Raw genomic sequence first — 22,191 nt, 5'->3', positions numbered from 1 at the left:
TATGAGAAATGGAAATAAAAACAAAAATAACCAAATGGGACCTAATGAAACTTAAAAGCTTTTGCATAGCAAAGGAGAACCATAAACAAGATGAAAAGACAACCCTCAGAATAGGAGAAAATATTTGCAAACGAAGCAACTGACAAAGGATTGATCTCCAAAATATACAAGCAGCTCATGCAGCTCAATATCCAGAAAACAAATAACCCAATCCAAAAATGGGCAGAAGACCTAAATAGACATTTCTCCAAAGAAGATACACAGATTGCCAACAAACACATGCAAGAATGCTCATTAATCATTAGAGAAATGCAAATCAAAATTACAATGAGATATCACCTCATACCAGTCAGAATGGCCATCATCAGAAAATCTACAAACAGGGCTTCCCTGGTAGTGCAGTGGTTGAGAGTCCGCCTGCCGATGCAGGGGACGTGGGTTCGTGCCCCGGTCCGGGAAGATCCCACATGCCGCGGAGTGGCTGGGCCCGTGAGCCATGGCCGCTGAGCCTGTGCGTCTTGAGCCTGTGCTCCGCAATGGGAGAGGCCACAACAGTGAGAGGCCCGCGTACCACAAAAAAAAAAAAAAAATACTACAAACAATAAATGCTGGAGAGGGTGTGGAGAAAAGGGAACCCTCTTGCAATGTTGGTGGGAATGTAAACTGATACAGCCACTATAGAGAACAGTATGGAGGTTCCTTAAAAAACTAAAAATAGAACTACCATATGACCCAGCAATCCTACTACTGGGCATATACCTTGAGAAAACCATAATTCAAAAAGAGTCACGTACCACAGTGTTCATTGCAGCTCTATTTACAATAGCCAGGACATGGAAGCAACCTAAGTGTCCATCGACAGATGAATGGATAAAGAAGATGTGGCACATATATACAATGGAATATTACTCAGCCATGAAAAGAAATGAAACTGAGTTATTTGTAGTGAGGTGGATGGACCTAGAGACTGTCATACAGAGTGAAGTAAGTCAGAAAGAGCAAAACAAATACCGTATGCTAACACATATATATAGAATCTAAAAAAAAATGGTCTTGAAGAACCTAGGGACAGGACAGGAATAAAGACATTGACATAGAGAATGGGCTTGAGGACACGGGGAGGGGGAAGGGTAAGCTGGGATGAACTGAGAGAGCGGCATTGACATATACGCACTACCAAATAGATAGCTAGTGGGAAGCAGCCGCATAGCACAGGGAGATCAGCTTGGTGGTTTGTGACCACCTAGAGGCGTGGGATAGGGAGGGTGGGAGGGAGGGAGACACAAGAGGGAAGAGATATGGGAACATATGTATATGTATAACTGATTCACTTTGTTATAAAGCAGAAACTTACACACCATTGTAAAGCAATTATACTCCAATAAAGATGTTAGAAAAAAGGTATGCTTAAAAATTGTATTGAGATTGCTAAAGATAGAGAAAATGATAAGGAACTAATAAAAAAAGCAGACATAAGTTTTGAAACAACAAATAAGGATTTATATGACAGCTAATTATTGTATTGTGGAGGAAGGGGACAGAATTAATAAAATATACACGAAAATGGATGAAACCAAATGTTAGAATCACAAATTTTGTCAGAGTCTTAAATATACCAACTTTAAGTCAAGGAAAGAATAAAATAATTTACTAAAAACCAAGAACGAAATTAGACTCGCAGTCAAAGAATTGCCTTGCATAACAATTTAGATACATTTTTTCCCAGCAGTTTCTTTCACACATTTAACAAAGGTGTCTTCATTTCCACATAGTTTTTCCAGAATATTACACAGAAAATTTGATGTGTTTTATAGTTTGCCTAATGCTGATTCTTAGGTCAAGAGCACACGCCCCCCCCCAGAAAAGACTCATCTCACATTCATATACAAAAATCTTAAATTCTAGGAAATATATTTCTCCAGTGGTAATCTGTGATGTCCAAATTGAGTTTATTAACGAGCTCTAAAATTCTAGCAGGGTGTGCGCCTTGAGTGCATGGGGTCACCACACACACTGTAGTTTATGTGAAGTTTCTGGGTCATGCAGTGTGCCTACAGTCTTCCAAGGTAGTCCTTGAAAGTTAAGACTTTTAACATGCTCTCATTGGAAGATGTCAGTGTTAGCTACTTAGAAGGACTCCAGGGAAAGAAGTACAGTTTTGTGGTTTTTTCTTTTCAGATTTAGGAAGTTGTGGACACTTAAAGAGTAACAAGCACTATAGATAGCTCTTTCTTTGGACTCTTCAGAACAAGAAACCAGGTGAGTGCTGGCTCAACATGGTCTTATTGCTCCCCTCTTATGTCTACAGATGGGGAACAGGATGGAACCACTGGAAGTATGGATGCTTCTACCCAGGGCTTGTTGGAAGGCATTGGGCTTGATGGTGACACGCTGGCTCCTATGGAGACAGATGAACCTACTGCTTCAGACTCTAAGGGCAAATCTAAAATTACACCTGCCATGGCTGCCAGAATCAAGCAAATCAAGCCGTTATTGTCAGGTGAGTGATTCTCTTCCTTCTGCTCCCTTTTAGAGCCTGGTATGGCTGTATTGTTTCCTTTAAGGAAGTTTTAAACTTGGTGGCTCATTTTCAGGTGTCTGCCATGTGACAGGCTCTGTACTAACTGTTAGGGATACAGAGATGAGAGAATCGCTTTCTGAAAGCCAAGTCTACCCCTCCTTTTCTTCCTGCTCACTCTTCTACTACTGCAAATAACCTCTGCTCCTACCGTTTCCCTGAAATGTCTCACCAAGGTATCTGTAACCTCCTTGTTGCTAAGTCCATTGGATACTTTTCAGTCCACTTCTCACTTTTCCGCAGCATGATGGTTGACCTGTCACCTCCTTCTCAAAATACTCCTTTCTTGGCTTTTGTGGTATTAATATTAAGCCCTCCTGCTTTCCTGTTACCTGTCTGGCTACTGCACTCAGTCTCCTTTTCCTTTCTCTGTCCCTCAGATGTAGCTGGCAAGTGACATAGTTGATCTGTGTTGTAGTAGTTACTTTGCCAGCTCTGTGGAGACTACAGTAATATGATGCAAGACCACATTAAAGATGTGCACTGGGGACTTCCCTGGCGGTCCAGTGGTTGAGACTCTGCACTTCCACTGTGGGGGGTGCAGGTTCAATCCCTGGTCAGGGAACTAGGATTCCGCGTGCTGTGTGGTGCAACCAAAACAGTGAATAAAGATGTGCACTGATCTGTCTTTGCCATCTTTTGCCCCTTAATGTAAAATCAGTGGGGAGCCTATTTTCTATGTTCTGTACCTCTACCAATTTTGTACATTTGCCACTTTCTGACACCTTAATGTGAAGGAAAAATGTAGACAACTCCTGGGAATTGGGGGCTCTGCCCAAAAGCAAGCAAAACTTGGCCTTTGGTGTTTCCATTTGTTACTTTAAACCCCCTTGAATTTTATGTTCTGTTTTAACTTGTTTAATTCTGCTCCTTTGTTTTAATTTGAAAGTCTACTGCCACTTTCCCCAAATTGAAGGAAAACTGACCATCCAAGAAGATGCTAATGTTTATCTCCCCTTTCTTTGTTAGACCTCTGTGACCTTGGCACATTCTGGGGTTTCTGTGTGGGCCCAGCCCATGCTTTTGATGTCTGTTTCTCTGTGGTTACTGGCCTTTTGTTTTTCTCTTTTATCCTTGCTGACTACCTTTGAGCCACTTTGCTGTCTGTTCACCTGAAAACGGTGGTGGAAAAGTACAAACTTAATGTGTACATGCATTAGGCTTTCAGAGTCTAGGCCCACCCAACCTCCAGCCAGGCAGTGCGAGTATCTGTAGCCTGATCCCTCATTAGGATTGGGAGATCCTAATTTGGGTGGATTGGGAAAAAGAAGAGACCTGTTCCTTTCTTCTTATGCTGTATATCTCAGAGCTTACTGAGTTTTTGGGGTACGATATGTGGCACCAGTTCAAGTAGAGCCTATTTGTTTACAGTGGGTTCATATATACATGTATATAATTAAGAGATGTGCTTTGATTCAGACCTGAATCGTGATGAAATAATGTTTATTTCAGGCATTCTGTGACAGCGTTTTCATTTGTGATTTTAAGAGTAATAAATATTCACTATAGAAAAAGTACAGAGAAATGTTTTAAGGAAAGCAAGGAAATTGCCCAAATATAATGTGTTTAGATATATTTTCTTTCCCTTTTTCTGTACATCTCCTTTACATGTTTATATTTGGATTCTGCTTTTTTTTTTTTTCTTTTTTCTTTTTTTCGTTACGCGGGCCTCTCACTGTTGTGGCCTCTCCCGTTGCGGAGCACAGGCTCCGGACACGCAGGCTCAGCGGCCATGGCTCACGGGCCCAGCCTCTCCGCGGCATGTGGGATCTTCCCGGACCAGGGCACGAACCCATGTCCCCTGCATCGGCAGGCGGACTCTCAACCACTGCGCCACCAGGGAAGCCCCAGGATTCTGCTTTTTTGGTTCAGCAGTATATACCAAAAAGCATCCTACAAAGATGAAAATTTGAAATACTTGTAATCTACCTAACACCTTACAAGATTTTTATAAGAAGACCGCTTTTTAAGTTTTTATGCTTTTCCTAACAATCTTTTTTCCTTTGGGGACCATACATTTAATGTTGTGATGAGACGTTACTAGTATATTACAGATGTTCTTTTCTGGTCTAAGTTGTTAGCATTTTTGCCATTTTTAAAGTTCTCTGTAGGCATTTTAAGTGACTCCATAATTCAATACATAGATATATCATTTACTTAATAAGTTCATATTGTGTATTGCTTTCTACAAAGGTAGTTTCAGTTTATATCTCCTAACAGTGTGAGTGCTTATCTTGTTTGTCTTTCATATTTATTATATATTGAATGCCAACATACTTCTCTGTCTCCTGCCTTCAAAAGAGGCATTTATTCCCTGTGGAGCTTCCTTTTCAGATATCATATGTAGAGACAAGTCCAGGTGTTCCATAGAATGTTTGAGTGGGAGGGAGTAGTCAGTCATTAAAATGTATTAACAGTAATGTGTCTGTTATAATGAAACCATTCTGAAAGTACTATACAGCCTTATTCTGACTTTTGGGTTCCAGCTTCCTCTAGATTAGGCAGAGCACTGGCTGAGCTATTTGGACTCCTTGTTAAACTTTGTGTGGGGTCTCCTGTCCGCCAGAGAAGGAGCCATCATGCTGCCAGCACCACCACAGCACCAACACCCGCTGCTCGATCAACGGCCTCAGCTCTCACTAAGCTCCTCACAAAGGGCTTATCTTGGCAGCCTCCACCATATACACCTACTCCACGCTTCAGGTGAGGTTCCGCTTGAGATGCAGAATCTAATTGGTTCCTTCTCCACTTGAATGTAGAGTGAGCCACTGAATTAGAGGACTTGGAGGTCCCTTGTTTTACTCTTAAATGTGTACCCCAAATACTGTTTAAGCTACTTGTTTTGGTTCTGCCTAGTCTAAGATATAGAAATTTTAAAAGCATTTGTAATCAAACTGCATTCCAATAACCTCGTATTTACTAGTAGGTGGGAACTGTCACCCTTTTTTGCCTTAGAAATTTTTTTTTTTTTTTTTTGCGGTACGCGGGCCTCTCTCTGTTGTGGCCTCTCCTGTTGCGGAGCGGACGCGCAGGCTCAGCGGCCATGGCTCACGGGCCCAGCCACTCCGCGGCATGTGGGATCTTCCCGGACCAGGGCACGAACCCGTGTCCCCTGCATCGGCAGGCGGACTCTCAACCACTGCGCCACCAGGGAAGCCCTGCCTTAGAAATTTTAATATCCAAACTAGTCACCCAGTGCAATATTAAATTTTACTTTTGACTTCTACTTGAATTTCCCATCGCTTCTGTGTCTGCCTCAGAGAAGGTTAACTTTTTGCTTTTTCCCTCTTCCAGGCTGACATTCTTCATCTGTTCAGTTGGTTTTACATCCCCAATGCTGTTTGATGAGAGGAAGTATCCCTACCACCTCATGCTGCAGAAATTTCTCTGCTCTGGAGGCCACAATGCTCTTTTTGAGTAAGGATCATGTTGCTTTACAGAGAAGCATTGTTTGGAGTTTGGTCTTTTCTGTGTGCCTTAGCAGCCCACAACTTTCTAAGCCACCTATCCTGTGACAGTGAGATACATAGAGACAGCCATTGGGTATACCCTTTCACGTTTCAGGAACTAACTGTATGTATCTCCATCTTCCTGGAGGGTGTGATTCAGCCTGTCCTAGGAATGTTTGTAAGGGTCTCTGTTTTTCTTCATTTGGCTTGTAATGTCTGGTACATATTTTTCTAATAGACTTGTCCTTTGCTGCTGTTTCTCTGAATATGATCATTTTTCTGCTTCTTTTGATCAGAAGATTCTAAGCTAAGTTTCACTTTGGGGTTTTTGTTTGTTTTGGCTTTAAAAGTAAAGCTAGAAGTGGTAGTAATTTTGCCATATATGTGTATAACAAATATATGTCAATAATATATCAATAAAGCTGGAATAAAAACCCAAATAAAAGGTAAAGCTCTGTATTCAACATCTTGTAATTACCTATAAGGAAAAAGAAGTTTTTATATATATATATAACTGAATTGCTGTATACCAGAAACTAACACAACATTGTAAACCAGCTATACTTAAAGTAAAAAAAAGCGGGGGGGGGCGGTAAAGCTAATAAATGTTGGACAGACTGGAAGCAATAGCTCCAAGAGGAGGGACTGGGAAGCTTTCGAATGTGTCCCTTTCTCTCCCCATCCCCAATCTAAAATACTAATATTCTATCTCTATACTTTCTCTTATTTGAATTTAGAACATTCAATTGGGCTCTGTCCATGGGAGGCAAAGTTCCTGTTGCAGAGGGATTAGAACATTCAGACTTACCTGATGGCACAGGAGAATTCCTAGATGCCTGGCTAATGCTGGTGGAAAAGATGGTGAATCCCACCACGGTGCTTGAATCTCCACATTCACTGCCTGCCAAATTGCCTGGAGGTGTTCAGAACTTTCCACAATTCAGTGCCCTCCGCTTCCTTGTGGTAACTCAGAAAGTGAGTAGTTAGCATTCTAAAACCAAGAGCAATTTCTCATGCCAACTGGGTAGCTCCCACTCTGTTTTGTCCTCCTTAGTGAAATAACTCGATTCGGTAGAGAACCACTGGCTCCTACTCCCAGATAGGGCTGCCTTGCAGAATGGGATAGAGACCACTTGATAATTTTCTGTGGTGTAAACATTTGAACTGTAAACTTCAGATTGGTACTTCCAGGTTGGGTTAAATGCCCCTTCTCTGTACTTCCTTGGGCCCCCCCAACCTCAGTACTGCCTAGGATTTTGTTGTTGGCACTGACTGTGGAAGGACTGTCTCATAAGTCTTTGACTTATTCTTCTTGGGGTTTTGAATTGAGACAAAATGATCTTTACACAGCCTTTCAAATGACTTACAGGCAGCCTTTACTTGCATCAAGAACCTGTGGAACCGGAAACCCTTGAAGGTGTATGGTGGGCGAATGGCTGAGTCCATGCTGGCCATCCTGTGCCACATCCTCCGAGGAGAACCTGTCATTCGAGAGAGACTGAGCAAGGAGAAGGAGGGGTCTCGAGGAGAAGAGGATACAGGACAAGAGGAAGGTGGCTCCCGCCGGGAACCTCAAGTCAACCAGCAACAACTACAACAGGTGGGGTTCTGGCCTCACACTCCAGGATCAAGACTTTGCCCCGGAGAGTATACTGCTTGTGGGGTTTCTAAGTTTCTTAATGCCTGGTCCTGTTAGGGGATAGGTTTAAATTTGTTCCCTCTTTTACTCTTTATTTTTTTCTCTTGAGAAAGCTGGAGAATAGTTTCAATACTCCTAATAGGTAAAAGATTTGTGTCCTCCCAAGCATATTGTTTAGTATTGGAAGTCTTTTACATATTCTCAGTAGGCTGTGGTTGCCATGTTCTTTGGAGGCAAACTGTCCTCAGCTACTTTCTCATTAATCTATAAAGAGAAGGGATATTGTGGCCCAAATTTATTTTCCATCAAGAGCTTTCGGAAACCTTAGTCACCTACAAAACTTTTGTTTTCATTTTTAAATTTTAAAATATTGGAGGCTAGAAGTGTGGGGGGGGTGCACTTAGATCCTCACATTTCAGTCTCAAACAGCATTTAGCATACTCCTCTTGCAATTTGTGTGTATGTATATGTGTTCTCTTTATATCTAGAGTCCTGTTCAAACATGTCTTCTATATGTACATGCAACTTTTTTTATTATAATAGTTAAAAGTGCTCACTTAAAGAAAAGTTAGAAATATAGCAAATACGTTTTAAAGGCATTCTTAATATCACCACACAGAATAGTCATGTCCTTTTTTTCATCACTTAGTTCTATGCCTAATTTTTACATAGTAACATCATACAGTATGTAGGCTTATACTGCTGTCGTTAAGAAAATGGGTCTTTTTTACTTCTTAATCATTCTTTTACTGCTGGATATGTTGATTTTCTTATTATTTGATGTTGTAAAGCTGTGATGTATAGTTTCTTTTTCTACAAATTTTTCTATGCATCTCATGATTATTTCCTAGTTGTAGATTTCCTGGGTCAGTTTTTCAGGCTCTTGTTCTGTTGCCAGTTTGTCTTTAAGAAAAGTGGGACCCAGTTTTGCTTCTGTGTGTGAGTCTCAGTCTTTGAATTAGAATAATCTTCCTAATGATAATAACCATCTAGGTGAATTTTCTTAAAGGATGGAACTGAGAATCACCTTGGCTCCTTGCCTCAATGTGTAGCTCTATGTAAATAGTATGGAGGCACCAGGCAGAAAGGATCATTCATGTTATCTAACTGCCTTACCTTATAAATGTTCTCAGTTCATACGAAGTTAGGAAAACTTGTTTACATCTTAAAAGGATTCCTCTTTTTAAAATGCATTTGGATTTCTCTTTTACCATGGTTCTGAGATCCTGCCTTCTTTTTGTAGCTCATGGACATGGGCTTCACAAGAGAACATGCCATGGAGGCCCTGTTGAACACCAGCACCATGGAGCAGGCCACAGAGTACCTTCTAACCCACCCTCCTCCGATCATGGGAGGAGTTGTTCGGGTGAGTTGGCTCAGGGGCTCTAATCTTTCATGGCATTGGTTTGGCTGCTGATGTGCTTTACTTCTCCGTGCCGAAATTTTCTTTGTATGCTAACTCTAATAGCTCTAGAATATAAGGAGCAGAAGCTTTCTGTCTCCTAGTCATGCAAATTACTGGACTTTGCAGAGGAACTCTTAAATTATGCATAATCAGAAAGTAATAGGAAGGCTCTCTTTTGTGAGATGCCAAATAGGTGGTCACATTGAAGCTCCTTTCCTATATTTAATTTTGTTGTGATTTTTCCCTCTCGTTCTCATAAGTGACCAGGTAAGGCTAATTGAGTTTGACTCTAGAGAGCAGCATTCAGAGCCCCTTCTCTTCCTCTCTAAAGCTTGAACACAGGATGTCTGGTTCCTTATGAGTTGTGTGTGTAGTTCCTTGGAGTGTGTGTAGTTGCTGGAATTTCTGTTGTTGCTCTTTAGGATCTGAGTATGTCTGAAGAGGACCAGATGATGAGAGCAATTGCCATGTCTCTGGGACAGGATATCCCAATGGATCAAAGGGCAGAGTCACCTGAGGTAACTAGGAAACGGGGCTTCCAAGAGGGTCTGACACATTAATCTTAGTATTTCTATGAACTTTCTGCTACTACTGCAGAGTAATTGGTCGAATTAAAGTGTAAACAAAGACATGTGTGAATACTCATTCATCCCAACCTTGCCATCAGTAATCTACATTACATTGACCTGAAGCTTTAAGTGAAACAGATGAAGCATTAATATTTATTGTCAAATAAGAGGCCCAAAATGTCCTTGGTAGTACCCATTAGGCCAAACTTGGCTGTCTTTATTACCTAGGAATCTAGGTAATAATTACTTCAGTTTACCATACCTGCAGAGAATGCAGCACAATGTCTACCAATGCTATTTGTGGGGGGTGATGTAGGATGATGCACATAAGTTGCCAGTGCTTTGAGGATTGGAGGTGTCCTTCGCCTGTCTTGCCTTAGCCTGTGTGGCTGCCCTCATACTCATTGCCACACTCTAACGAATGTATCACCTGCTTGAGGAGAAGGTAGAGAATATTCATATGGTAGGGCAGATACATTTTTAGAGTCTTCTCACTTTCTTCCTTCCCTGCCTCCAGGAAGTTGCTTGCCGGAAGGAGGAGGAGGAACGGAAAGCTCGGGAAAAGCAGGAAGAGGAAGAGGCTAAATGTCTAGAGAAGTTCCAGGATGCTGATCCATTGGAGCAAGATGAACTCCACACTTTCACAGATACCATGTTGCCAGGCTGCTTTCACCTTCTTGATGAGCTCCCAGACACAGTGTACCGGGTGTGTGATCTGATCATGACTGCAATCAAACGTAATGGAGCAGACTATCGAGACATGATTCTGAAGCAAGTAGTCAATCAGGTAAGTTCTCCAGGGGCCAGAAGAGGGGAGTATGTAAAATGGTTTTCCTGCCATCTATCAAAACCTGGTTTCTTTTTTTATTTTTTTAATCAGTATCTTTGCATTTTATCTGATATGGATGTATTCTTTCTTTGAATTCTGTAGATCTAGTAATCTAGCTCTTTCTTGAGTGTTTTCCTGCAAAACATGAATTAACTGCTTCACACACAAAATATCTTTGAAAGAAAAAAACAAAGCTCTCTTTTTCTAGGTATCTCTTCTTAGATTCATCTAAAATGTCAAAAATGTCTCTCACTCTTGAGCCAAGTTAGGCCCTCTGGCCTAAATAAATGTTTTTCCCTCTCCTCCTATGCAACAACCATTTTGACAGATGAGTCCCCATCCTAATGAGTAGTTGTGACCTATTGTCTTTTTTTAAGCAGTGTTTTTCCTCATTATGAAATTAATGTATGCTAGTTGTTGAAGTAGAATAAGAAATAAATTACCCTAAATTCCCACATAGCCAGTTAGCATTTTGGTTTTATTTCCTTTACTATTTTTTATGATTTATGTATTTAAATCATTGGAATCTTGTTTTATATATTTTTTTAAGTTTAGAGACAGAGGAAGAAAGTAAGTATTGTATGTAAACATAGCTTTAGTGTATGGAAACATCACAAGAGTAAAAGGCAAACTGAATAAACCTTTTTTCTTCCCCCCACAAGATATGACCAATGTTTAGTTATCTTTAATCTATATTAAGAGCTTATAGAAGTGATTTTAAGCAAACTAAAACCTTAATAGACAAGAGCAATTACATAAAATTCATTACAAGAAATTTTTAACATGCATACTAAAGCAAGACCAATGTTTCTAACTGGGATTTTTGTTTTCTGTTTTTAATGATAATTCTGGGGCGGGTGTAGTGAAAGATTTTAAGTTGGTAGAACCTTTGTGGGATTGACTATATATGCACCAGAAAATTTTTAAAAATATTCATTTTCTTTAACTTCTAATTTAGACTTCTTGTAATCTAGCCTAAGAAAATAATTTTTTAGAGGCGCTCCTTTAGTAGCATACATCTTTTGATACAGACACCCTATAGTAAATATGTTCATATTTACCCCCCTCCTTCAGTGAATGTATTAGAGGTGGAGGGAGTATTTTACAAGGTTGAGAATGTTTTGACATACCTCATCATACTCAATCTACAGTTCTTGACTTGGCCACTTTTCTGCTTTCCTAGGTGTGGGAAGCTGCTGATGTATTGATCAAAGCCGCTCTTCCCCTGACAACGAGTGACACAAAAACAGTGTCAGAGTGGATCAGTCAGATGGCCACCCTGCCCCAGGCCTCCAATTTGGCTACTAGAATCTTGCTTTTAACACTGCTTTTTGAGGTAAGATTTAGACCTTTTGGTCCTTGTGATTCATTCATCAAAGAATCATCAAACACTTACCATTTGAGACATTGAAGAAGGTAGAGAGAAATGTAGGACATGTCTGCATTTCATAGCCTACAGCTTCTAATAGACTTTAACGTACACAATTAAGTACAAAATACAGCATTCTATGCCACGTGAATGGCATAAACAGTTTTATCTGAGTTCGGGGGGGGGCAGTATGCATCACTTCTGGATAATGAGAGGAGGGCTTCTCAGAACAAATGTTAATTGAATTGGGTCTTAGAGGATTGGGGGATGGGGTGTAATTATAAGACAGTACTTAGAATGACTATTAGCAGTTAAGTTGTGGAATATTTTTGGCTTCTCTGAGGAAAACAAGCAGCCAAAAAGAATGGGGTAGGATGTGGAAATTTGGTAATAGGTTTCAGATAGAATCTGACTCTTCTTTCCTACCTGGTCAGTCAGCAGATTATTTGAGGTAAAGCATGGCTTGGCCAGGACATGTTCTTGTTCCAGCCATCATAGGAATTAGGAGGCACCTAACCTTGAACAAGTGATTCTTCATTCTTAGCTTATCATGTTTAATGGTAAAACCTGGATTTAATGGAGTAAACCCTTATAGCAACTCAGGAGTTAAGTCCAATATATGTGTCAGTCTGTGTGTCTACAGTCTCAGGGCTTTCCTTTGTGATAAAAGTGGTGATTCTTATTATATAGCACTTGTGAATAGATACTTGTGGGAAATGTTGCAAAGGACTGAATGCTGGGGGTCCCCCAAAACATTACAATATAAAGAAATCACTCATGAGCCCCCCTTTTTTATAAACTCACAAATGACAGCCTAATATTTTTCTTCTAGTCTTTTTTTCTGTACATTTAAACAGTTGGGATCAGAGTATTTAGAAAGTTTTGTATTCTTTTCTCTCAGTATTATGTTACAAATATTCTCCCACGTCATGTATATATTCCATTTTTTTGATGTCCCCTAGTTTAAATAACTACCTATTGTCAGCCATTTAAATTACTTCCAGTGATTTCCTGTTACATCAGTAACACTTTATGTAGCCCTTGTAAGGGGAACCATTAAGTATGTTGCTGTGTTTAATTATTCCATCTTCCTTGGAAGGTTATAAAGGTTCTCTGTAAATCAGAAGCTTTTCAACTAGTGTAGGTAACAGTTCTTAATGATATTAATGATGCTAGTAACAGTTTCCATATTAAGCACATACTAATGTACCAGCCACTGTTTTGGCACAGTGTATCACAATTACCTTGGAGATAGAAATTATTCCCTTTGACCCTTGAGGAAACCAAGGCCTAGAGAATTTAAGTAACTAATCTCGGACCACATAGCTGGTAAGTGGTGGAAATGGAATTTGAATTCAACCAATTCTATTAGCGTTCGCTCTTATGTTCTATACCATGCTAATCCTTGATACTGAGTAGAAGCTGGTATTTGTTTTATTTTTTTTCCTTTGATTAATCAATCAGGAGTTGAAGCTACCTTGTGCTTGGGTGGTTGAATCTAGTGGCATCCTTAATGTCCTAATCAAACTCTTGGAAGTGGTTCAGCCCTGCCTACAGGCCGCCAAGGAACAAAAGGAAGTCCAGACCCCAAAGTGAGTGACCCTGTAATCTCTCTTGTTTTCATTTCTATTGCCCTGGGGATTTGGGCCCTCAAGCTTAGGGCTTGAATCAGGGAGTTTTCTGGGTCATGTACGGGCCAAATCTTGGATACCTTTTGTGGTTTGAAAATTGTGAGGTACCTGATGAAATCAAGATAAATTTTCCCATGTTGTGCAGGTTTCTGGCTTGCCCAGAGTAAATCATTTCTCCTGTTTTAGGTGGATCACCCCAGTGTTGCTTCTGATTGATTTCTATGAAAAGACAGCCATCTCCTCAAAAAGGAGAGCCCAAATGACTAAGGTACGTAATATGGTGTATGTGGTGAGCAGAACAGCTCAGTTTCTTGAGGCAAGAATAGACCAGAAGAGAATATGGGATAGTGGTAAAAAAAAAAAAATGTAAAGCTCTCTGATCAAGGCATAAATCTCTTGAGGGATCTTGATAGCTAGAGTTTTCTTTTGAATTGGGAGTTAGAATTTTTTTTTTTTTTTAATGGAGCTGCTGGCTAAAGGGTCTAAGAACTTACCCTGGAAGTAAATGTTAAAGAAGTGTTCTGTCTCCAGAGGAGGAGTGGCTCTTCTTTTATGTGAAGGACTGAGTGTGCAAGGATTCCTCCAAAAGCAAGTGCTCCTTATACGCAAATTATATACGCCACATCATCTTAGTACCTTCCCAGAAACAGAAGTTTTGCTCCAGTACATCTAAAATGTTTACCTTTTGTGGAAAATAGTTGGAAACAAAAGGAAAGCAGAGCATCACAGGATAAGGGTATTTATAGAGTGTTTTGTGCCTATGGAGAGGCTTAGGAATGCGAGGGTTAAGGTATATAAAAACTTCTCTCTTGGTTTGCAAAACATTTAAAATGTCCAATATATTTCTTTTTCTTGGGTTCGCTTTAGCAATGAACACTGATGAAATTACTATTTCTTCTAACAATCAACCTTGTAAGGAAGTACAATGAAACTTTGTGTTCTTGTATTTAGTACCTACAGTCCAACAACAACAACTGGCGCTGGTTTGATGACCGCTCTGGACGTTGGTGTAGTTACAGTGCAAGCAACAATAGCACTATTGATTCCGCCTGGAAATCTGGAGAGACAAGTGTGCGTTTCACAGCAGGCCGAAGAAGATACACTGTCCAGTTCACTACAATGGTGCAGGTACATGCTCACTCAATGCCATAAACTTGGTTGAAAAGAGGGGAAGGTGCTGAGTATGCCTTTCCGTTTGCTTCTTCCTGAACCAGCAGTCCTGTTATAAGAACAGTATTACCACTCCTAAATGGGGTATAGTTTTCAGAGAACTGAGTCTTCTTACAGCCATGTGTTAGGCCATGAGTCTGTGGCAATTTGATACTGTCCCACCCGGAAATGATTTTAAGTGTTCAGTCAAGGATTAGGGAGTGGTTGGGGATGGAGTCTGCTCTATTGGAAAGTTTATAATTTGCTGTAGGGTCTTGTGTATGCCACTTTTCTTCTGAGGACCTTCAGGCTTTCTCTCTGTAAATGATAGGGGTGGGATAAATTGCCAAGGTTCCTTCCTGTTACAGCATTTTGCTACAGAGTTCCAGCTCTCCCACCCCCCTTACAATTCTTTTTTCAGTAGAGATGTTTTTGCTTGAATTCCTAGGTTAATGAGGAAACAGGGAACCGGCGCCCGGTGATGCTGACACTCCTGAGGGTACCACGGCTGAATAAAAATTCTAAAAACAGCAATGGGCAAGAACTAGAGAAGACATTGGAAGAAAGCAAAGAAATGGATATCAAACGTAAAGAAAATAAAGCCAATGGTATGTACTTTTAGTTGTGAATCTTTCAAGGAGTGTCTTACACAAAGCTAGTGTGCCTTTATGGCTTAAATTCTGGCCAGATTTCATCATGAGTGATTTCTTATCCATCAGATTGCTTGGTGACTTAAAGATACACAGTCCTCTTTATGTGCCTTTTCATCTGGTCTTTGAATTGGTATTTGGTCTGTTTCTCTTAATAGGACCTTAAGAGGGAGAGGATGGGAGGAAATGTCAAGTTAACTGTCTGAACACTTACTTTCCCATTTATAGATACCCCCTTGGCCCTAGACAGTACAAATACTGAAAAGGAGACAAGCCTGGAAGAAACAAAAATTGGGGAGATCCTGATCCAGGGCCTGACAGAGGATATGGTGACTGTTTTAATCCGGGCCTGTGTGAGCATGCTAGGGGTCCCTGTGGACCCAGACACTTTGCATGCCACCCTTCGCCTCTGCCTGAGGCTCACCCGAGACCACAAATATGCCATGATGTTTGCAGAGCTGAAGAGTACCCGCATGATCTTGAATTTGACCCAGAGTTCAGGCTTCAATGGGTTTACTCCCCTGGTCACCCTTCTCTTAAGACACATTATTGAGGACCCCTGCACCCTCCGCCATACCATGGAAAAGGTGAGTTTTTCTGGTGTCCGATGCTGGTTTAGCTTTACATAATACCTTGTTCTCCTTGCTCTCAGAGCAGATAGACTTCCGATTCTTCATCAAGTATATATAGCTAGGTGTTACAGATGATATGCTCTGCCCAGCAAAATTTCCCAACTGTGTGCTCAGGTGCTTGCTTAGGTATGGTAGGTCACTCATTATCCCATTGAGTGACATTTAAAAGGTACTAGAAAATACATTTTTTACCCTTAAATTTACTATAGTGATAGCTCTTATCTAGAAAGTCCTCTCTAGCAATATAGGTTTCTTGAACCAAAACTTTTTTTTTAACATCTTTATTGGAGTATAATTGCTTTACAATGGTGTGTTAGTTTCTGCTTTATAACAAAGTGAATCAGCTATACATATATCCCCATATCGCTTCCCTCTTGCCTCTCCCTCCCTCCCACCCTCCCTATCCCACCCCTCTAGGTGGTCACAAAGCACTGAGCTGATCTCCCTGTGCAATGTGGTTGCTTCCCACTAGCTACCTATTTTACATTTGGTAGTGTATATATGTCCATGCCACTCTCTCACTTCATCCCAGCTTACCCTTCCCACTCCCCGTGTCCTCCAAAACTTGTTAATAAGGAACTAGGATACCCTCTACCAAGTTCATGTTTTAAAGGTCATTCTCTTATAGGAGTACTTCACCCAAGAGCCTGTTTTCCAAACGTTGTGTTTTGGGGTTGTAAAAGTACAGTTGACTCTTGAATAACACAGGTTTGAATTGCACAGTTCCACTTATATGTAGATTTTTTTTCCAATAGTAAACACTATAGTACTACCACAATCCACAGTGGGTTGAATCCACAGATAAAGAACCTCAGATGTGGAGGGCCACTGTAAGTTATTCGTGGATTTTCGACAGCATGGAGGGTCGGTACCCCAACCCCCATGTTGTTCAAGGGTCAGCCGTAGTAAAATTTTTGGAATGTTTATGACTGTGATAAGCTCTTTACAAATATGCATTGTGCACATGAGAAAACTGAGGTCTATTTGTTTATTTTAGGAAACATATAAAGCAGTAGAAGAAATAACAAAGCAGTTAGAAAAATAAAAACCTTTATGTCATCAACTTTAAGACATCAGCAGAGGGATTGGGGGCTAACATCTCACCAATAAGGCTTTTTCTCCACAGTACTTTTACAAACTCTTTCCTACTTCTTTCTCAGCAATCATCAGGTGAATGCTACTGACTTCACTTTCAATTTCCTCTCTTGGAACATTGTTTCCCAAGTTGATATATAGTGTTGCTATTTGTATTTTTGTGCATAGCTTTGTCACATTTAAGGTCGTTTTTCTTATAAATGCTTAGAAATTGGATCAAAAGGTATATATTGTTTTTTAGCTTGCTTGCCAGAAAGGTGGTGCCGCTTCATACTTCTATGCGTATATGAGTATATATCTCACATTCTTCAGACAGTTCTTCTTTAGCCAGCCTGTTTGATTTCACCTGACATGAGCAAAACCAAAAGAAGGCTGTTAAAGACAACATGTACACTGATTCAGGGTCAGGAGACAGCCCAACAGAGAAGAAACAACTATATACAGACAGGATTCTGACTTAAAAACAAACATACTTAAAATGTTTAAAGCTTATACAACTTTTTAAAATGCTATGAAAAAATATAGGTTCTTTTTGGATGACAGAAAACTTTGTAAGCTTAAAGGCAATTTTATTTGGGGGTGTGGGAAACAAAGGAAGATCAGTGGCAGGTTTAACGTATCAAGTAGCAAAATGTAAATGCTTGATAATGTCCATTGCAGGTACGGGTGTGAAGAACCAGGCATACTCTTACTTTTGGTAGGAGTGGAAATTGGTGCAACCACATTGGAGGGCAATTTGGTACTGTCAGTTTAAGATATCCTTTGACCTAGAAATTCTGTGGCTAAGAATTTATCTGATAACTAAAGTCAAGTATGCCAAGTACATATACAAGAATGTTCACTGTAGAATTACTTGTAATATCAAGACTAGAGATCTAATGTCCAGCAGAGGACTGAATAAACGATGGCACATAGTGGAATTACACTTTTCTGTATTTAAAAAATGGGAGTTATTTTACGATTGCAGCCTGGCAGGCAAGATGTAGAAGTTGTTAGGCTAAACGGAAGAGCATGACCAATTTGGTAAGAAAAGCATTGAGTCCAAAAGATTTTTACCTTTATGAACATAATTCACAAAGCAATAGATCGTGGAAAATACAGTGGAACTATTTTCTTTATACTTTCCTATACTTTCCATGATTTAACAAGTCATTTTATGAGAACAAAAGCATGACAATGTCTAAGCCCTGTGGTATCAAAGCAAACAGTCCATAAGTAGTTTGATATCTCCTGGCTGTCATTATCCAAGACTGATTATTGACTTTGAAACATAAAGAAAGCATTTAATTTTGTTCTTACATACTAAGTGGATGTCAGTATTACATATTTTTAGAGTTTGAACCATTCTGGTTTAAAATCGGGATGGCATTTGGGAAGGCTAGGAGCTAGCACTTAAATTTGGGAGCCATAATCTGGATGATCAATGATCTATATACGTTACCCATTTTATATAAAGGTCACGTATCATCTAGTCTAATAGTTGATAATTTTGGGGGTATGCTGAATGCTGTAACTTTTCTTGTAAGCCACATTTTTTGAATTGGGAAGGAATAGGACTTGAAAGACCAAGTGTATCTTTCTCCCAAAGATCAAAGGCTGTCATCCACTGTCTTGAGGCAGAACTTGGTTGGTATTTTAATCCTTGGTAGCTCTTCCTTGAATGCAGTTGTGTTTTAGAAAGTGGTCTTTAATCAGCAGTGTTCTCCCTTTCTTTACTAGGTTGTTCGCTCAGCAGCTACAAGTGGAGCTGGTAGCACTACCTCTGGTGTTGTATCTGGCAGCCTCGGCTCTCGGGAGATCAACTACATCCTTCGTGTCCTTGGGCCAGCCGCATGCCGCAATCCAGACATTTTCACAGAAGTGGCCAACTGCTGTATCCGCATTGCCCTTCCAGCCCCTCGAGGCTCAGGAACTGGTAAGTTTACCCTTCTCTTAGCCTTTGAGACATTGAGGTCTGTGGCTTAGTATAACTCCAAAAATTTTCTGTGAGGAAGCCTATAACTTGGAAAACCTCCTTAGGCAAGCATTGGGACATTGGCTGGTTGATCAAGTGGGTCAATTCAGGGGTAGTTCAGTAGCTTCTCTGGTCCTTGCCCTGTGGTAATTCCTGCCAGAGATTCCAAGGACTCATTCAGTCTAGTCCTTGCCTTCAAATAACTTAGCTTGATGTGACAACAGTGAATGTAAACAGTGAATGGTTTACAGATAGAGTGATAATTGAGGGACAAATGGACATGTGACTTATGTGATACAGTAGGAAGAATCACAGTGTATTCTTGCCAAAAATGTTTGACTTATAATTATGAGGAAACAATTAGATAAGTACAAATTGTGAGACATTCCATAAAAAAACTGACCTAGACTCTTCCAAAATATTAATGTCGTGAAAGGGAAAAATGCAAGGATCTCCTAGATAAAAGGAGATGAGAGAAAACCACCAACCTTGATGGGATGCTGAATCTAGATAAAGGAGATTTGGAGAAGTTAGAACAGTTACTATATATTAGATAATATAATTGTATCTGTGTTAAATTTCTTGGGTATTATGGTATTCTGGCTATGTAGAAAAATATCCTTGATCTTAGATGCAGGTAGACATATTTAGGGGTGGACAAATGGTGATTCTAGATGAAAAGTATATGGATTTTTTTGTACTAACCTTTCAACTTTTCTGTGGGGTTGTGGGGCTTTGGGGTTTTTTCTGTTTGTTGGTTGGTTTGTTTTTTAAATTAAAAGTTGGGAAAGGGGGCTTCCCTGGTGGCGCAGTGGTTGAGAGTCCTCCTGCCGATGCAGGGGACACGGGTTCGTGCCCCGGTCCGGGAAGATCCCACATGCCGCGGAGTGGCTGGGCCCGTGAGCCATGGCCACTGAGCCTGCGTGTCAGGAGCCTGTGCTCTGCAATGGAAGAGGCCACAACAGTGAGAGGCCCGCGTACCGCAAAAAAAAAAAAAAAAAAGTTGGAAAAGGGACTACTTATTTTGGCAGCCCCACCCTGGCTCTGTGCTGGGCATTTCTCATGTATGGTCTCCTTTAATCCTCAAATTTTCAAGAATGAGAAAATTGAGGTTTGTTGAAATAATTTGGCCATGATCCTATAACAGAACTGGATTTCAAAACCAAGTGTCCCCAACTCCAAAGCCTATACTCTTTTTTTTTACTATTTGATATTGCTGTATGAAATCCTGTGGGATTTAGGGAAGGTAAAAGCCAGATTTTCTAGTAGACTACTTGAACATTGTTTGGAAGTGGCCCCCCCGCTTCTGAGTCTTTATCAGTAACCAAATGTAGGTACCCGTTCATTATTAACTAATTTTTCCCTGTCTCACTTTGGCTTAGCTTCAGATGATGAATTTGAGAATCTTAGAATTAAAGGCCCTAATGCTGTACAGCTGGTGAAGACAACCCCTTTGAAGCCCTCACCTCTGCCTGTCATTCCTGATACTATCAAGGAAGTGATCTATGACATGCTAAATGCCTTGGCTGCATACCATGCTCCAGAGGAAGGTATGTAACTAGCCCACCTGAGGAGGCTGGGCACTTTGTTTAGGTCACTTCAGCTAACTCATGGCTTAGTGAGTACTCAAGTATTTGCCCACTCTCTGGGAATCAAGATGAATAAGACACATAGTCACTTCTCTGAAGAAGTTAATAGTCATACAGTATGAATGATAAGGATAAGGAGATTGCCAGAATCTTTTGTATGAGAGTACATCCCATACAGAGGAAAGAATGAACAAAGATTAAAAAGGAGAGGGCTTCCCTGGTGGCGCAGTGGTTGAGAGTCCGCCTGCCGATGCAGGGGACACGGGTTCGTGCCCCGGTCCGGGAGGATCCCACGTGCCGCGGAGCGACTGGGCCCGTGGGCCATGGCCGCTGGGCCTGCGCGTCCGGAGCCTGTGCTCCGCAACGGGAGAGGCCACAACAGTGAGAGGCCCGCATACCGCAAAAAAAAAAAAAAAAAAGAGATAATAAGCAGGTTGAGCAGGTTGAAAATAAAATACCAAGAAGTCTCCAATGTTTTCACTCTCAGAAACAAAACATAGTTGTTGCCCAAAGATCTGGGAACAATATTAGAAGGTGTGGCTAGGCTTCCTGACCTCTGAGACCACCATCCCTATCTTTTGTCCTTAGTTAAGGTGCTGCTTTTAAGTATTGGGAAAGTCATGAATGAATTGCCTGGAACTCAAGTTCCATTCCAGTCAGATCCTTCTGGATTTTATTCAGGACATACTTATTTGATAGGTCCCACAGAATTGCCAAAAGTTGATGAATAGTGCATTTAACAAGTCAAGAAAATCTGAGTCTTTACTTTAGTGCTTTTCATCCATACATTACTCTAATCCTTATAGAGCTCCTTGCTTTACCCCACCTCCTAAACCCTCCTTCCCCCCAAAATAATAATAATAATAATTTAGCTATATATAGCAACCATTTATTGACCTCTCACTGTACTAGGCAAAATGTCAGGTATGTTCACTTAAGCTTAGTAGTGACAGCTAAGGACAGTGAGGAGAGTAAATTGCCTGTGGTCACAAAACTAGTTACAGAATGAGGCTTTCAACCATGCTCTCTCTACATTTCTCATTCTTAAATCAAAGCCTAGCAAATTACCTTGTAAACACTTGTAGCAACTTGGAGCAAAATTGACCAGGCTACCAGATGGTCATTAACATTGCACAGTCTAAAGAGTTTTGTTTTTATTTTTCTAGCAGACAAATCTGATCCTAAACCTGGGGGTATGACTCAAGAGGTTGGCCAGCTCCTGCAAGACATGGGTGATGATGTATACCAGCAGTACCGGTCACTTACCCGTCAGAGCAGTGACTTTGACACACAGCCAGGATTTTCCATTAATGTAAGTCAGCTCCAGCCTTCTATCTGCCTTCTCCCTTTTCAGTACCTACTACAGGATATAGGGTTATGCCAGGGATATTTCAAAGGTACTAATTTTGATGTATCTATAAATTATCTGTTGCCTCAAAATGAAGATCGGGTTGTCCCTGGGATTTTCTTTTTTCTCCTTGGATTAGAAATGTTTCTTTAATTCATTTTTCATTCTCATCTTCCCCCGTTCCCTTTCCCCTCAAGCTTCCAGTCGCTGTTTATAATGATGGCTTCCCACGGATTATAGTATACAGAAGGAAAAGGTGGTTAAAAGATAAAGAGAGTCTATAACATTTACAGCCAGTACCCTGA

The 22,191-nt window shown here is 40.5% G+C and overlaps 1 protein-coding gene across 5 annotated transcripts in view; it reads left to right on the top strand.

Moving 5' to 3' along the window:
• The window catches only part of HUWE1 (HECT, UBA and WWE domain containing E3 ubiquitin protein ligase 1), a 143,321-nt gene that overhangs the window by 85,092 nt on the left and 36,038 nt on the right, over positions 1–22,191 (top strand). For 4 of the 5 annotated variants that reach the window (XM_082680900.1, XM_082680902.1, XM_082680903.1 and 1 more), the window contains 17 exons: positions 2,309–2,500; positions 5,065–5,281; positions 5,873–5,995; positions 6,765–7,002; positions 7,397–7,627; positions 8,910–9,032; positions 9,494–9,589; positions 10,158–10,427; positions 11,653–11,805; positions 13,303–13,430; positions 13,656–13,737; positions 14,421–14,597; positions 15,067–15,226; positions 15,497–15,855; positions 18,715–18,910; positions 20,332–20,499; positions 21,705–21,850. In XM_082680900.1, coding sequence (XP_082537026.1) covers positions 2,309–2,500; positions 5,065–5,281; positions 5,873–5,995; positions 6,765–7,002; positions 7,397–7,627; positions 8,910–9,032; positions 9,494–9,589; positions 10,158–10,427; positions 11,653–11,805; positions 13,303–13,430; positions 13,656–13,737; positions 14,421–14,597; positions 15,067–15,226; positions 15,497–15,855; positions 18,715–18,910; positions 20,332–20,499; positions 21,705–21,850 — 3,059 coding nt within the window. The remainder of the gene's footprint in view (positions 1–2,308; positions 2,501–5,064; positions 5,282–5,872; positions 5,996–6,764; positions 7,003–7,396; positions 7,628–8,909; positions 9,033–9,493; positions 9,590–10,157; positions 10,428–11,652; positions 11,806–13,302; positions 13,431–13,655; positions 13,738–14,420; positions 14,598–15,066; positions 15,227–15,496; positions 15,856–18,714; positions 18,911–20,331; positions 20,500–21,704; positions 21,851–22,191) is intronic. The other variant, XM_082680901.1, reaches the window with a different exon arrangement.

This window comes from Grampus griseus (genome assembly GCF_964374135.1).
Source record: "Grampus griseus genome assembly, chromosome: X".
Classification (NCBI taxonomy): domain Eukaryota; kingdom Metazoa; phylum Chordata; class Mammalia; order Artiodactyla; family Delphinidae; genus Grampus; species Grampus griseus.
This window is presented reverse-complemented; position numbering and strand designations above follow the sequence as displayed.